The 16,893-nt window shown below is 44.3% G+C and overlaps 2 protein-coding genes across 6 annotated transcripts in view; both read left to right on the top strand.

Moving 5' to 3' along the window:
• FCN3 (ficolin 3) overlaps positions 1–16,893 on the top strand; it is a 176,512-nt gene that overhangs the window by 118,371 nt on the left and 41,248 nt on the right. The window lies entirely within an intron of this gene.
• The window catches only part of WASF2 (WASP family member 2), a 93,133-nt gene that overhangs the window by 69,214 nt on the left and 7,026 nt on the right, over positions 1–16,893 (top strand). For all 5 annotated transcript variants that reach the window (XM_050795355.1, XM_050795372.1, XM_050795385.1 and 2 more), the window contains exons 3-7: positions 8,790–8,924; positions 9,448–9,601; positions 11,793–11,910; positions 12,935–13,065; positions 15,198–15,353. In XM_050795355.1, coding sequence (XP_050651312.1) covers positions 8,790–8,924; positions 9,448–9,601; positions 11,793–11,910; positions 12,935–13,065; positions 15,198–15,353 — 694 coding nt within the window. The remainder of the gene's footprint in view (positions 1–8,789; positions 8,925–9,447; positions 9,602–11,792; positions 11,911–12,934; positions 13,066–15,197; positions 15,354–16,893) is intronic.

Here is a 16,893-nt window from a genome sequence, read left to right as displayed (position 1 = left end):
GAAACAAGATTTTCTTACATTGTGGGGGCTAACTGACCCTTTATTCATCCAATAAACATGTGTTGAACATATTTTATGTACCAGATGCTGAGGGGATACAGCAATAATAAGAAATGGTCTCTGCCCTCTAGGAGCTCATAATCTATAAGGGGAGGCAGAAATAAATAATTCCTAAGAGGAGAGAATGGGGAGAGAGTGAGAAGGGAACCCACATTTGTTGATTGCCTACTTTATGCAAGGTTTGGATAAGATCTTGACATAGATTATCTCATTTAATCTTCTCAGTAATCCTATGAGATTAGGTGGTGGTATTCCCATATTTCAGATAAAGAAAATAAGGCTCAGAAAAGTAAGGTAACTTGTCTAGGCACAGTGGCTCACGCCTGTAATCCCAGCACTTTGGGAGGCCGGAGGGTGTAGATCAGTTGAGGTCAGGAGTTGAAGACCAGCCTGGCCAACATGGTGAAACCCTGTCTCTACTAAAAATATAAAAATTAGCCAGGCATGGTGGCACACACCTGCAATCCCAGCTACTTGGGAGCCCGAGGCACGAGAATTGCTTGAACTCGGGAGGCGGAAGTTGTAGTGAGCTGAGATTGTACCACTGCACTCCAGCCTGGGCAATAGAGCGAGACTCTGTCTCAAAAAAAAAAAAAAAAAAAAAAAAAAAGTAACTTGCCTAAAGAGATACAGCCAGTAAGAGGCAAAGTCACGTTTAAACTCAGACTTCCTACAAATTTCTCAACTCTGTCCCTGACTCTCTGTCTCTGCCAGTATTGCCCTATTTTAGACTTCATTGACTTTCACCAAGCCTCCCTCTACCTTCTTTCTCTGATCCAGCCCCCTTAAATCTGTTTCTTTATCCCTGCAAGAGTGATCTGCCTAAAAATCAAATCTTACTTTTTACTTTTATTATTCTGAATTTCTGAAGCTTTGAAAGTTAATTCTGTGTTAACTTTTATAATGTAACAAGTGTTTTTATAGTCAGAGTACACATCTCAACTATTTCTCTCCCCTCTTCTTCAATGTGGAGTTATTTAAGTTCCTTGGCCTAGCATTCAGGACCCTGCAAGACCTGTCTTCCTTTCTAGCCTCATTTTCTACAATTCCATGTTAACAATTTTTTTTTTTTTTTTTTTTTTTTTTTTTTTTTTTTTTTTTTTTGAGACGGAGTCTCGCTCTGTCGCCCAGGCTGGAGTGCAGTGGCCGGATCTCAGCTCACTGCAAGCTCCGCCTCCCGGGTTCACGCCATTCTCCTGCCTCAGCCTCCCGAGTAGCTGGGACTACAGGCGCCCACAACCGCGCCCGGCTAATTTTTTGTATTTTTAGTAGAGATGGGGTTTCACCGTGGTCTCGATCTCCTGACCTTGTGATCCGCCCACCTCGGCCTCCCAAAGTGCTGGGATTACAGGCGTGAGCCACTGCGCCCGGCCCATGTTAACAATTTTTAAAATTTTTTTTATTTTTGAGACAGAGTTTCGCTCTTGTTGCCTAGGCTGGAGTGTGATGGCGCGATCTCGGCTCCCTGCAGCCTTTGCCTCTGGGTTCAAGTGATTCTCCTGCCTCAGCCTCCCGAGTAGCTGGGGCTACAGGTGCATGCCACCACACCCAGCTAATTTTTTTTTTTTTTTTTTTTTTTTTTTTTTTTTGAGACGGAGTCTCGCCTAGGCTAGAGTACAGTGGCGCCATCTCGGCTCACTGCAAGCTCCGCCTCCCAGGTTCATGCCATTCTCCTGCCTCAGCCTCCTGAGTAGCTGGGACTACAGGCATCTACCACCATACCTGGCTAATTTTTTTGTATTTTTAGTAGGGATAGAGTTTCACCGTGTTAGCCAGGATGGTCTCGATCTCCTGACCTCATGATCTGCCCACCTCAGCCTCCCAAAGTGCTGGGATTACAGGCATAAGCCACCGCGCCTGGTCAGTTTTTTGCATTTTTAGTAGAGACGGGGGTTCACCATGTTGGCCAGGCTGGTCTCGAACTCCTGACCTCAGGTGATCCACCCGCCTCGGCCTCCCAAACTGTTGGGATTACAGGCGTGATCCACCATGCCCAGCCTTCACTTTAGTCTTTTAAAATGGAAAAAGGGGGCCTGGCACACTGGCTCACACCTGTAATCCCAGTACTTTAGGAGGCTGAGGCACAAGTATTGCTTATGCTCAGGAGTTCGAGACCAGCGCTGGCAACATACTGAGACCCTATTGCTACAAAAATTTTAAAAGTACCCAGGTGTGGTGGTGCACACCTGGAGTCCCAGCTGGTTGGGAGGCTAAGGTGGGAGGATCGCTTGAGCCTGGGAGTTCAAGGCTGCAGTGAGCCATGATCATGCCACTCCAGCACTGGCCAACAGGGCGAGACCTTGTCTCAAATAAATTAATTAAATAGAAGGAAAAAGGAAAGGAAAAAAGAATGAATTATCACCTACTAGTAGTTCTCCTGAGACAGACCATGCTCTCTCATATTTCCAAACAGTGCTCTTGCTATCCTCCCTGGCTGAACAGCCCTTGCCATCTTTGTCTGCCTGGCTGCCTGTAGCTAATCCTTCAAGGTCCAGCTCAGGAATCTTCTCTTCCAGGTTGGGCTAAGAGTGCTCCTCTGAGCTCCCATTATATGCCTGTATTATCCTATCACATTATATCACAAATCACCTATGACTCATACTCAATTAAAAATTCTTGACTGGGCACAATGGCTCATGCTTATAATCCCAGCACTCTGGGAGGTTGAGATGGGAGGATTGCTTGGGCCCTGGAGTTTGAGATAGCTTGGACAACATAGTGAGACCCTTTCTCTACAAAATATAAACTAAATTAGCTGGGTGTGGTGGCATGAGCCTGTACTTCCAGCTATTTGGAAGGCTGAGATGGAATGCTGAGGTAGGAGGATCGTTTGAGCCCAGAAGGTCAAGGCTGCAGTGAGCTGAGATGGCGCTGCTGCACTCCAGCCTGGGTAACCAAAAAAGAAAATTGTTGAAGGTAGTAATCATGTGTTATTTGTCTTTGAACCCCAGTGTCTACCTTGTGTAGTACCTGTCACCCAGTAGAAGGTCATTAAATGTCGAATAACTCACGCCTATATATCTCCCACTATTCCGTGCTGTTGATGCACAAAGAATGTAGGAATGGAAATAATACTTTCTGTGGGTAGTGGGGGCACAGGTAGGGATAGGCAGGGTCAAGGAAGACTTCATAGAAGAGGTTACATTTGAATGGGACCTTGAAAGATGACTGGGATTTCATCTAGCTGAGAGGAGTGCAGGGAAGGGTTCATATGTGCTTCAGGCTCATGACCTTGGCCTCATGTGCATTGTACCTGGGTGGAACTTCTCAATTTAGTACTGAAAGGCTGATTATGGAATGGATAAAGCATAAAACTAAAAATCCCACAGCCATAGATTGCTCCGTGACAGCACATCCAGAATTCTTATTTTTTTCTCAGAACAGTGAGATGGCATTTCGCATATTCGGTTGCTGTATCTTAGAAAATACAGGCACAGCCAGCCAGCACTTTGTATCAGTATTGTGGCCACCCAGGAGAATGGAACCCCCACTTGGGTCGTTAGAAAATCAAGCTAGATATTAGGTTTCTAACTGACTGCAGCGTGGGTGAGGGGGTGGGGCATGCCATTGGGGAGCTCCAAGACTCCCACTCAGACTTCAATAAGAGCAACTTCACATTTTTAAAAATCAGTTTTACCTGTTCTACTTCCACGTAACATTTCATTTGAAGAGTTCTGCTAAGGAAAAAACAAAAATTGAAGACTGCTTCCTAGAATCTTCTGCAAAATGTGGTATCCGTTATGAATGTTGGATAATGATGGATATTGGGTCTCTCTTGGTAATCTGAATGAGTGAAGTTTAACTCTGAACAAGACACTTTGGTTTTCCCTAGTTCAATATCACATTTCTGTTTTCAAAAGTTGGAGTAAATTTTAGCACTTGAAGAATAGAGACTATCAAATTACTAATTGGAATTATATTTAAAATTTTCCTCTAAACTTAAAACTTAGGATATTTAGGCTGGGCACAGTGGCTCACGCCTGTAATCCCAACACTTGAGGAGGCCAAGGCAGATCACTTGAGGTTGGGAGTTTGAGACCAGCCTGGCCAACATGGTGAAACCCCTTCTTTGTTAAAAATACAAAAATTAGCTGGGCATGTGCCTGTACTTCCAGCTACTCAGGAGTCTGAGGCAGGAGAATCTCTTGAATCCAGGAGGCAGAGAGGCAGAGGTTGCAGTGAGCTGAGATTGTGCCATTGTACTCCAGCCTGGGCAACAGAGCAAGTATCTATCTAAAAAATAAAAAAAAAATTTAAAAACAAAAACTTAAGGTATTTAGAATTTACGCTGTTTTGTTTTGTTTGTTTGTTGTTTGTTTGTTTGTTTGTTTGTTTTTTGAGATGGAGTCTTACTCTGTCACCCAGGCTGAAGTGAAGTGGTGTGATCTTGGCTCGCTGCAACCTATGTCTCTTGGGCTCAAGCAGTTCTCATGTATCAGCCTCCTGAGTAGCTAGGATTACAAGATGGTATGCCACCATGCGTGGCTAAGTTTTATATTTTTAGTAGAGACAGGGTTTCACCATGTTGGCCAGGCTGGTCTCAAACTCCTGGCCTTCAGTGATCCACCTGCCTTAGCCTCCCAAAGCGTTGGGATTATAGGCATGAGCCACCGTGCCTGGCCTTAGGTATTTATACCATTAAGTCATGTAATGTGGTTGAGGAGTATAAGGAAGAATATCATTGTAACAACTCACATTTTTAGCTCACTTAATCCTTATGGTAACTTGATGGGGTAGTATTATCCCTCCTTTACAGATGAGGAAACTAAGACTGGGAGATTGTGACTTGCTGACGAGTACACAAGTATAAATAGAAAGAGCTGAGACTTTGATTCAGATTTTCTGATTTGAAGTCAACTGCTCCTTCCATGTCTCATAGTGTAGTTCTAAGTCTGCCTCAGGCCTGAGGTGATGAGACAGTGGGGAAGCCCTCACACCACTTCACTTCCTCTTAAAATAGAGATCTTATACTTACTAGTTTTATATGTTGAGGTTCTTTGTAAGATTTTATCTTGAAAACCACTGTGCCACACAGAGCCTCTACTTCTACTATCACTACCCTCTTCACTTAAGGACCAGGAAATCCTAGGTACTCTTGGTGACTCTTTTGGTGTAAGTTGATTGGTATTTTTTTTTCCCCTCCAGAATAGCTGGAAGATTAATTGATATTTTTCTTTTTTCTTTTATTTCATTTTATTTATTATTATTATTTTTGAGATAGGCTGGAGCCAGTGGCACGATCTGGGCTCACTGCAACCTCTGCCTCCCAAGTTCAAGTGATTCTCATGCCTCAACCTCCTGAGTAGCTGGGATTACAGGTGTGCACCACCACACGCAGCTTTTTTTTTTTTTTTTTTTTTTGAGATGGAGTCTCGCTCTGTCACCTAGGCTAGAGTGACGTGGTGCGATCTTGGTTCACTGCAACCTCTGCCTTCCAGGTTCAAGCGATTCTTTTGCCTCAGCCTCCTGAGTAGCTGGGATTACAGGTGCCCGCCACCATGCCCAGCTCATTTTTGTATTATTAGTAGAGATGGGATTTCACCATGTTGGCCAGGCTGGTCTCAAAATCCTGACCTTAGGTGATCCGCCTACCTTGGCCTCCCAAAGTGCTGGGATTACAGGCATGAGCCACCATGCCTGGCCTAATTTTTTTTTTTTTTTTTTTTTTTTTTTTTTTTTTTTTTTTTTGAGACGGAGTCTCGCGCTGTCACCCAGGCTGGAGTGCAGTGGCCGGATCTCAGCTCACTGCAAGCTCCGCCTCCCGGGTTCACGCCATTCTCCTGCCTCAGCCTCCCGAGTAGCTGGGACTACAGGCGCCCGCCACCTCACCCGGCTAATTTTTTGTATTTTTTAGTAGAGACGGGGTTTCACCGTGTTAACCAGCATGGTCTCGATCTCCTGACCTCGTGATCCGCCCGTCTCGGCCTCCCAAAGTGCTGGGATTACAGGCTTGAGCCACCGCGCCCGGCCGCCTGGCCTAATTTTTTTGTAATTTTAGTGGAGGCAGGGTTTTGTCATATTCCCCAGGCTGGTCTCGAACTCTTGGCCTCAAGTGATCTGCCCACCTTGGCCTCCCAAAGTGATGGGATTACAGGCATGAGCCACCACGACTGGCCTTTTATTTTTTTTTTATTTATTTTTTTTTTTTGAGGCGGAGTCTTCACTCTGTCGCCCAGGCTGGAGTGCAGTGGCACCATCTCGGCTCACTGCAAGCTCCGCCTCCCGGGTTCGCGCCATTCTCCTGCCTCAGCCTCCGGAGTAGCTGGGACTACAGGCGCCCGCCACCGCGCCCGGCTAATTTTTTGTATTTTAGTAGAGACAGGGTTTCACCGGGTTAGCCAGGATGGTCTCGATCTCCTGACCTCGTGATCCGCCCGCCTCGGCCTCCCAAAGTGCAGGGATTACAGGCGTGAGCCACCGCGCCCGGCCTGGCCTTTTATTTTTAACAGATATTTTTGAGCTTGGTTTATTTTCCACACATAATGTTGCATATTTCTCTGTTTTAGCCTTCCAAACACAATTTTCCATTACCTAGACAAGCATGATACAGTATGGTTTTTGTAGGAACTTAGCCATATTATGAATAGGGATCAGATAAAATCCTCAACCTGCAGAGTAGAAATGCTTATCAGCTGATTTGAGTTATTTGCGCCCAGGAGCTTCCCATAATTGTTTAGGTCACAAATGATCAGTATGCAAGGACTTGCTTCTTCCTTGATTAGAAGTCCTTATTGACTTAATAAGCAATTCAAAATATGCAGTTGATTGGTCTTATCCCCACTCTTCAGGTTGTACTGGGAAGGTGAGCTGCAGTTCACCCTGAAGGTGTGGTTTTGGCCTTTCAGGCTATTTTTTTTCCCCTCAAATATGGACTAAGCATAAATGTAGTTTCGAAGCTAGAAATTAAAGCCTACTTTAAATAGTTCTCAAAAAAAATTATCATTTGATTGGGCACAGTCTCTTATGATTGCCTTCACCTTGCAAGAAGCTCAGATGGTAGGTCTGTGCGCAGTGGCTCGTGCTAGTAATCCCAGTACTTTGGGAGGCTGAGGTGGGCAGATCATCTGAGGTCAGGAGTTTAAGACCAGCCTGGCCAACATGATGAAACCCTCTCTCTACTAAAAACAAAAAACAAGCCGGGTGTTATGGCAGGCACTTATAATCTCAGCTACTCGGGAGGCTGAGGCAGGAGAATCGCTTGAACCCAGGAGGCAGAGGCTGCAGTGAGCCGAGATTTTGCACCACTGCACTCCAGCCTGGGGGATAGAGCAAGACTCTGTCTGGGGGAAAAAAAAAAAAAAAAGCTCAGATGGTATATTTATTCATATGCACTACTTTTCATTCCTAGTAAGAATGTGCCTGTGGCTTGGAATGACAATATAGAGGTAGTGTCAAATTGCTGTTATGTTTCTTTGGCTGCAGATTCTCCTTGCATTCCAGGGTTGAAAGTACGGAACTTTTCTTTTTCTAAAAAACAAGACATTGTGGAAAGAGACCACTGGTATGCTGCTTTTCAGAGGGCTTGAAAGTTTCAGCTTTTCACTTGGTTCCTGAGATGTAGATTTGAAGGATTGTAACCTAGAGCAAAGACTTTGAAAGTTGTAGGTGACAAGCTGGGCATGGTGGCTCAACACCTGTAATCCCAGCACTTTGGGAGGCCAAGGTGGGCAGATCACTTGAGGCCAGGAGTTTGAGACCAGCCTGGGCAACCTGGCAAATCCCCGTCTCTACCAAAAATACAAAAATTAGCCTGGCATGGTGGTGCACATCTTTAATCTCAGCTACTCGGGAGGCTAATACATGAGAATTGCTTGAGCCCAGGAGATGAAGGTTGCAGTGAGCCAAGATCATGCCACTGTACTGCTGCCTGGGTGACAGAGGGAGACTCTGTCTCCAAAAAAAGAAAAAAAATATATAAGTTATAAAACATAAAGTAACCTTTCTACCTCTTAAAAGAAGTTGTACATCTCTGCTATGGGTTGTTGATAAGCTCAGGGCCCCTCACATTTAACACACTAATCATATTTGTTCACTGTACTTTCAAGGCTCCATTGAGGAACTAATTTCTTACTTTTCATGTTAATTTTAGATACCTAGAATGTCCTCTAAACTCCCAATCTGTTTTTCAGAACCATTTTATAAGGTACTTTTACAGAACAATAAGAGGCTAAGGGCTATGGGCAAATGTGTAGTGTTATTTTATTAGTTTAGTTTTAGTCTCACTCCGTCACCCAGGCTGGGGTGCAGTGGCTCCGTCTCAGCTCACTGCAACCTCCGCCTCCCAAGTTCAAGTGATTCCCCTGCCTTAGCCTCCCCAGTAGCTGGGATTATAGGTGCCTGCCAGCACACCTGCCTAATTTTTGTATTTTTAGTAGAGACGGGGTTTCACCGTGTTGCCCAGGCTGGAAATGTGTAGAAATATTATCTGTTCTTCCAGGCTTAATTTTTTGCATTACACCTTTCAGTTTTATTCAGCCTGTTTTGAGTCTCATGACTGTTCACATCTGTCAAGAAGACTCTATTAGTTATAGAACATATGCAGACTTCCTAAACTATGAAGAGTATTTCTCTAAGAGCAGTCATCTGCATATAGCCCAAACCGTCTTAGGGTATGTGTGTGTGTGTAATATGTGTTTGGTGGTTAGGGAATACAATCTTTAGTAGCCAGTTTTTCTGACCATTTACATTACTTCTATGCACTAGTGACTTGGTTTCTTTGCTCTTTCCAGGTAAATATGCAGAGGACATTTTTGGAGAGCTCTTTACTCAGGCAAATACCTTTGCCTCTCGGGTAAGCTCCCTTGCTGAGAGGGTCGACCGACTACAAGTTAAAGTCACTCAGCTGGATCCCAAGGAAGAAGAAGGTAAGAAAGCTGAGCTCAGCATTTGCAGGCTTTGCTGAGCAGTTTTATAGAATTTTTTCCCCCTGATTTATTTTAAAAAAAGTGAGGGGAGAAATCACAGAGACCTATAGAGTTCTGCTTTGAAGTGACACAAGCCTGAGTGCTGGAAAGAACCTTTTTAGCTCCACCACACCCTCATGCACTCCTTTCTCCCATTCCCCCAATTCCTTCTTTCTCAAATTTCCCCTCCCTCAATCGTATTTTGCTACCATAAAAGTACTTGGAAGATTCATTCCTCCTAAGGAGAGGCCTGCTAGATCTGGCCACATAGTAAACCTTTGTGTTGCCTCATTTTGTTCAGTCGTGAAATGACTGGGCTGCTGACAGCCTTGTGGGGCTTCCCCAGAGGGGGAGGGAAAAAAAGCCTGACTGCAGACAGCCGCAGCCAAGAAATGCAGCAGCTGAGGCCTCTCTGACTGGTGTGACTCAGTGTTTGCTCAAATAGCCTGTCGTCCATTTTCTAACGCCTTCCATCTTCTCTCAGTGTCACTACAAGGAATCAACACCCGAAAAGCCTTCAGAAGCTCCACCATTCAAGACCAGAAGCTTTTTGACAGAAACTCTCTCCCGGTGCCTGTCTTAGAAACATACAATACCTGTGATACTCCTCCCCCTCTCAACAATCTTACCCCTTACAGGTAATGGCTGGCTAGCTCCTCCCTTTTTCAACCTGTGGTTTAATAACACTAAATTGTCTTTTTATCTGAAGCAGTTGTTTACATGAGAGGATTGTATCTAAAAGCTTACTGCCTACCCCAAAGTTGTCTGTGGCAGCAGAAACTAAAATTTACCCCATAAACACTTGTCACTTATTATTGTTTGGTTTCTGAAATTCACAGTGAATGTAATACATATTGAAAGTTTACTGTAACCATAGCATGCTACAGAGTTTAATTTCATATAAACCAGGTCCATCTTGGATTCCATCCAAGGAATTTAGTTATTATAGAACCAAAAGGACTTTGTTACAAGGCGGTCCTACAGCATGGATCCCAGGGGCAACATTCTAGCAAGGCTCCCACTTACTTGGAAACCACTAGATTACCAGATGTTTGGGTGTGTTAGTGGGGCCAGCCTCTTGGACTGGCTGCTCTGGCCTCAGAGGGGTCTTTCCAAAGCTTAAGGAGTAATTGGCATTCTTCCAAATGAGCATCGTTCACTTTGTTTTGAGCATCCTTTGGACATTTCCTTCTGAAAGGACCTACTCTGCTGTCCCTGGACTTGAAAAAGAACATAGCCTTATAGACAACTTAAAGCCTCTCTCCTCTAGTGGTTTGGTAGTATTGTCATCCTGCAAAAAACCACTGAAGAGGGACAGAAGGTGAATATTTATCTTGCTTACATCCGTACATATCTTTGAAGCAGGTAAAAAATAATTACAGATAGCTGGAGGCGGATGTCTTCTATCAGACGTGTACACTGCAAGGTAGAGTGTGTGTGTGTGTGTACCCATGTGAAATTCAAGGACACCAGTCCAATTCAGGGAGCCTTCTCACACAGATACAAAGTACATGGCATCTGTCCTTCATTTTACTGTGTAAAATTATGTTTGCCCCTTGGCTTTCAAAGGGACCAGCACAGCAGGACAGAGGTTTGACTCTGCAGCCTCCATTATTGAGTCTAGTTGGGTTTGGGCAGAGGAGTTATTGGGCAGAAAGGGGTCATACAACTGATAATATTGTATGACAATATTATGACATAGGGTTTGACATAGGAGTATGACATAGGGTTTGTGTAGTGGGATTAGATAAACAAATGATATTAGGAGAATTTTTTTCTTCAGTTAATGGTATTTTTCTTTTTAGCATATAGTATCAGAATTAGCATGGCCTCTCAGTTATCTGAACTTGGCCCAACAGAAATGAGTAGTGGTGTATCTAACTCAGGAGAAGATTTAATATAGAAATTATTAATGTTTTATTTGGAAGCACTTTCTGTGTTGTGATAGGATTGGAGGGCAGGGAATAGAATTGCCTTTCCATTTCTTTTTAGTTCAGAATAATGTTAAGATAAATGTTCACTCCTAAGCACATACTTTCTGGATAGTGAGAGGACCTTATCTATGCCAAAGTGCAAGATTCCAACCAGGACCGTTGAGTCTGGCAGATAGCCCTTATATGGACACTCAATAGTTTACTCTGTCCCACTGGCACAGCCACTAATTAGGAACCGGTGATTAAACCTTGTGGTCTTAAAACAGCTGGCCGTCTTTTCTCACTGGAGCCCCCTTGTGGTTGGGGTGTGTGTGGATGCTGAGCTATTCTAGAAGGGAGCAAGAAGGTGGAGTGCTGTGGCTGGTTTTCTGTGTGTGCAGAGAAATAACAGCCGTACACACACACTTTTCATGTATATATGTGTACATATGCATACACATGAACCCCCATATGTGTACACAGGTTTCCGGTGGGTAGGAAGCTACTGATGCTTCCTAAAGAGTCCTGCGGAACTGGTGGGAAAAGAGGAACCAGTGGTAGAAATCCCCTCTGATGTACCAGGATATCCGAATATCCTCAGGGAGCTCTCTGTGGCCATGCAGATCATTAGAAGTAATCAGGATCCCTGCTGCTATCACCTGTTCTTGCCCTGACAATGCAAATTCATCTACCAGGAATTGAAAGTAAGGCTAAGGTTCTTTAAAAGTCTGATAAGTAGAGAGGTGCCATTCGGGGGCATTGAAATGCTGGTATGGGAGAGGAGGTATGCAATCGATTCAAATGACTTCTTGATTCCTTGGTGTAAAAACTGCTAACTGGTAGGTGTTTGGAATATTGGATTTGTTTGGGAGCTCATCTGTCTACTGACAGCTACTTGTCTTCATTTCTATCCCAGGGACGATGGAAAAGAGGCACTCAAATTCTACACAGACCCTTCATACTTCTTTGATCTTTGGAAGGAGAAGATGCTGCAGGACACCAAGGATATCATGAAAGAGAAGAGAAAGCATAGGGTGAGGGGAAAGGGGCCTCTGTTCTCCACATCAGTAGGCACGATTGTGGAGGGGGATAAAAAGGAAGCCAGTCTTATGTGAAGTAATCATTTCGAGTGGCTGCTTGCTTGGATGCCAGGTGAAACTCTTAAAAAAATGTGTCCACACCAAGCACAACCAAGATGAAAGTATAAATCACACCAAAAATGTGTTTGTTCCCCCCAGTGCTATTAACAATTGAGTATATTCAGGCTGAGTTTTAGAAATTGACTTTTCTATTCACCATTTATTTCTCTTGCAATTTGCACCTGACTCTGCTGGACACTCAAGCTAGGCTAGTCCCTTCTCCGCCAGTTTTGCAGCTCATTTCTCAGAGATCAGCACAAGGTTCTGCAGTGTTTGATTTGCAAAAGGAGCAGTTTAATGCCTTCACTACTGACTGGATGGGGCTAAGGTGGGGGGATATATATGTAGGTTTCGGAGATTCTCCCTCCCCATAGACTCTCCCTGGTATGTATGTGACCTACCAGTTGCAACCTCAATCCCATTAGCATGGCTGCCAGGAGGCCCAGGAGAGTGCCAGGGGCAAGAGCAGCTGCACAGGCTGAAAAATTCTTCATTGGGTTTTGTTTTGTTTTGTTTTATTTAAACTATTTCCTTATATATGCCCCAGATAACTGCAGGTCTCATTACATCTCATCTCTCTTGACTGACCTTTGGGGCCAAGCAAATAATAAATAGCTGTTCACTAACTTCTAGCAATTAGAGCTTTTCAAAAATATGAATGAGTTATCCAAAGAGGAAGTGGGGTTCCCGTTGCTGGAGGCATTTGAGTGTGGGATTGAGCAAATGTTTCACCCAGGGATGGTTTGGATTAGATGGCCTCTAGGTCACTTCAAACCCAGTAATTCTGTAAGTTCTGTAGTTATTATGTGTTGTCTAGGCAAATCATCTCTTAGATATGCATCCATGAAGATGGGTAGAATTTTAATGAAGAACTTTGGAAAATGTTCTACAAAGACCTTCCTGTTCCTTTTCATTATAGAAAGAAAAGAAAGATAATCCAAATCGAGGGAATGTAAACCCACGTAAAATCAAGACACGTAAGGAAGAGTGGGAGAAAATGAAGATGGGACAAGAATTTGTGGAGTCCAAAGAAAAGCTGGGGACTTCTGGGTAGGTAATGCTTTTGTACTGTTGGTAGCATTCTTTGAAGGGAGTGGGGACAACAGTCTGACAGCTCTGGTGTGACACCTTTCACACCCCCTGAAGTCTGTCTCTGTGGCTTAGATCAATACCACTGTTAATCAGCTACTTTAAAGTGCATCCCTCTGGTGATTAAAATTTGCTAAATAAATCAAGAGACTCAGCAATTTAAATGAGGTGACTGGAGGGGTCTGGAAAAGAAAGCCCATGACTCCTAGTGCCCTTACTCTGCGAGACACACATCTAAGGGCCCCAGAGGAAAGACTGGAAAGGGAAGAAAAGTGGTCTTGGGAATCCTTTGCCTCCAGAGCATTGATTTGAAGGTCATGCCTAAGAACTGGGCATTTCACTCTCAGGGCTGGGGAGGGCCAGGCAAGAAAGCTGTTCACATCACCAAAGCAACTTTTCAGTCAGCCTTTGTCAGTCTTGGGAGAGAGGCTGGCCAAGGGACTGAATGCAGACCTCATAGACAGTGTGGGAAAGGTTGCTCGGCCAGTATTGAAGCTATATATCTCTGTGGAGAAATAAGAGGTGTCAGTCTGACCCCATTTCCCAATACCAAATCACACTGGAGGTTTAAAGGGGGGAAAAGATGGTTTTAAAGGTTGGTTTGATGCTTATCCTGGTGTCTGACCTGGTTGACATTCAAAGCCAAGTCACCATGACTGCTTGGCATGAATGTCGCCCTGGTTTTTACTCTAAATACATTGCATCATGGCTGTCAGAGAACCATGCCAGCCTATGCTGGGTGTCTAGGAATGATAAAAGAAAAGAGTTGAGTTGTTCTTGCTTTTAGAAATAACTCTACCATGAAAATCTCGACTTTTAAAAATCTTGACACTTCTGACACTTGTTCTTCGTGGATTAAGAGATCTGTTTTAAAGAGTGATGAAGATGGTGAAAGAAAAAATGAACCTTTTTCTCTACTGGGAAATCAGCCCTGAGGGTACCTTCATTACCTTCACCTCCCAGTAAAGGGGGCCATTTTGTTCCATGGACCCCTTTTCACTACTGATTGGGTGGGGCTAGGGTCAGTAGCACTGTTCAGACAGGCACTTGTCATAGGTTCAGTGACTCTAAGGCCAGAAGCTTGTGTGTTCAGAATGCCAGCTACCCATGTGTGTCTTTTATTTGTGGAGTAGGAAGATGAGGATTTGTCTCCCATTTTCCTGTTGTCCAGGCGGTTTGGAGTTGGGGCTTCATGGTTAGTCTATCTGGACATGCCTGTTGGTGAACCTATAAAGAGACGTGCCAAGGCTCCAGGGCTCCAGGCCTTGGGGATTTTCCACATCAGAGCATCTTTTGATTCAGTTAGTTTCCTCCAACTCTGTTCTCCCTGGGGTCTGTTTTAGATGAGTTCTTTAGACCCCAACAATAGTGGAAAGAGGGGGAAGTGGAGCAGAGCAGGCCAGATTTTGTTAGCTGATGCTTGGTGTATTTGTGCTTGTTTGAAGTTTTGTTGTTGTTCACCCAGAACAAATTCACCCAAGGCCCAGTGCACTGAGGGACAGGTTTTCATGAGGCAAGCCCTAGCACCCTACTTTAATCGTCAGCTCATTTTGTTTGATAAGAGACCTGGCAGAAAGACCACATTTACTACCACATAGCACCCTGCATTCATCCTGAGCTTGATTTTGCAATCCAGTGCCTCCTTGGCCTTCCAGCTTTCCAGAGGCTTGCTGACCTCAAAATCAGGCTGTGTGCCAGTCACGTGTTTGCAGCTCACTAGCCTCTGGGATTTGGCTTCACCCTTTGCCACAGGACTTTGGGATTCAGGTATATCTGCACCTGACACTGGGGAGATAATTTAAAAGAACTGCTGGGCTTGACAAGGCCAACACTGGGCAAGGAGCAGTTTTGATAATCTGGGTTGAATCCTGTTACTACAAACAATTCAGCAGAAATATCTGGGATATATTTGACAATAGAATATTTAGTCTTAAAATAAAATTTCAGTGTAACAGAAAATATGTGGGAAATATACCTATTTTATTTCTCCCTAATAGCTTTTGTATCAAATGCATTTTTGTAGTACCTTTTAAGAAGAAAAAACCCACTCAGGCTCTTTAAATGACAGTTTTTGGCATTCGGTTCATTGACAGGTATCCACCCACCTTGGTGTACCAGAATGGCAGCATTGGCTGTGTTGAAAACGTGGATGCAAGTAGCTATCCGCCACCACCACAGTCAGACTCTGCTTCTTCACCTTCTCCTTCCTTCTCCGAGGACAACTTGCCTCCTCCACCAGCAGAATTCAGGTAAATGGTGGTACCTACTCCATCCACTGTCGGTGGTTATACACTCAAGAACAAAAGGATGGACCAAGAGCAGTGGCTCATGCCTGTAATCCCAGCATTTTGGGAGGCCAAGGTGGGAGGATCTCTTGAGGCCAAAAGTTCAAGACCAGCCTGGTTAACATAGCAAGACCTCATCCCTACTAAAAACCAAAAAAATTAGCCAGGCTTGGTGGCACACGCCTGTGGTCCCATCTACTCAGGAGACTGAGGTAGGAGGATCGCTTGAGCCTGGGAGGTGAAGGCTGCAGTGAGCCATGATCATGCCACTGCACTCCAGCCTGAGTGACAGAGCAAGACCAAAAAAAAAAAAAAAAGAGTTAAAACCCTAGGTCAGGATCACTAAAATAACTTCAAACAAGACTGTCTAGATCATAGAAATAATTAACACTCTATATATATGTTGCTTCATTCCCATTGGAGTCCTCTTTTGAGATAGGTACTGTTATTCTCATGTTATAATGAGTAAACTGAGGCACAGGGGGAGTCAATGAAATGACCCAAAGGTCACAGCCAGTAAGGGCAGAGCCATGATTGGTCAGTTGGACTCCAGAACCTATATTCTTAACTACTCCTGTTTAGCCTAGACCCAAACAAATAGAAGTTACCACCTTCTTTCTTGTTTTTTCCTTAACTTTATTCATTTATTTATTTATTTATTTTATTTTTTTGAGACGGAGTCTTGCTCTGTCGCCCAGGCTGGAGTGCAGTGACCAGATCTCAGCTCACTGCAAGCTCCGCCTCCCGGGTTTACGCCATTCTCCTGCCTCAGCCTCCCGAGTAGCTGGGACTACAAACGCCCACCACCTTGTCAGGCTAGTTTTTTTTTTTTTTGTATTTTTTTAGTAGAGACGGGGTTTCACTGGGTTAGCCAGGATGGTCTCGATCTCCTGACCTCGTGATCCGCCCGTCTCGGCCTCCCTATTTATTTATTTGAGACAGAGTCTCTGTCACCCAGGCTAGAGTACAGTGGCGTGATCTTGGCTCACTGTAAGCTGCGCCTCCCGAATTCATGCCATTCTCCTGTCTCAGCCTCGCGAGTAGCTGAGACTACAGGCGCCCGCCACCACGCCCAGCTAATTGTTTGTATTTTTAGTAGAGATGGGGTTTCACTGTGTTAGCCAGGATGGTCTTGATTTCCTGACCTCATGATCTGCCCGTCTCGGCCTCCCAGAGGACTGGGATTACAGGCATGAGCCACTCTGCCGCACAGGCCTTTTCCTTAACTTTAACTCATCATGAAATGAAGTGTTACAATCCGCTCTTCAGGAAATAGTTAGCAGATACCTTGCCCAGTTGTCTAGGAACCTAGCATAGAGTCACTTCCTCTCTTAGTGCTGGTTAGTTTCACTGCTATGTTGAATCTCCAGAAACAATGAAACAAAGGGAAAAGGGGGATGAAACTCCAAATTCGTCCATTTTTATATTTGTCAGTGTCCCTGGCAGAGGTGTACAATGGAAGTGTTAGGCAGTAATGACTGAAAAGAGATCTGAGAATTGTTCA

Source organism: Macaca thibetana, chromosome 1 (assembly GCF_024542745.1).
Source record: "Macaca thibetana thibetana isolate TM-01 chromosome 1, ASM2454274v1, whole genome shotgun sequence".
In the NCBI taxonomy this organism is placed as follows: Eukaryota; Metazoa; Chordata; class Mammalia; order Primates; family Cercopithecidae; genus Macaca; species Macaca thibetana.
The sequence above is the reverse complement of the archived record's forward strand: the minus strand, read 5'-3'. Positions and strand labels throughout refer to the sequence as shown.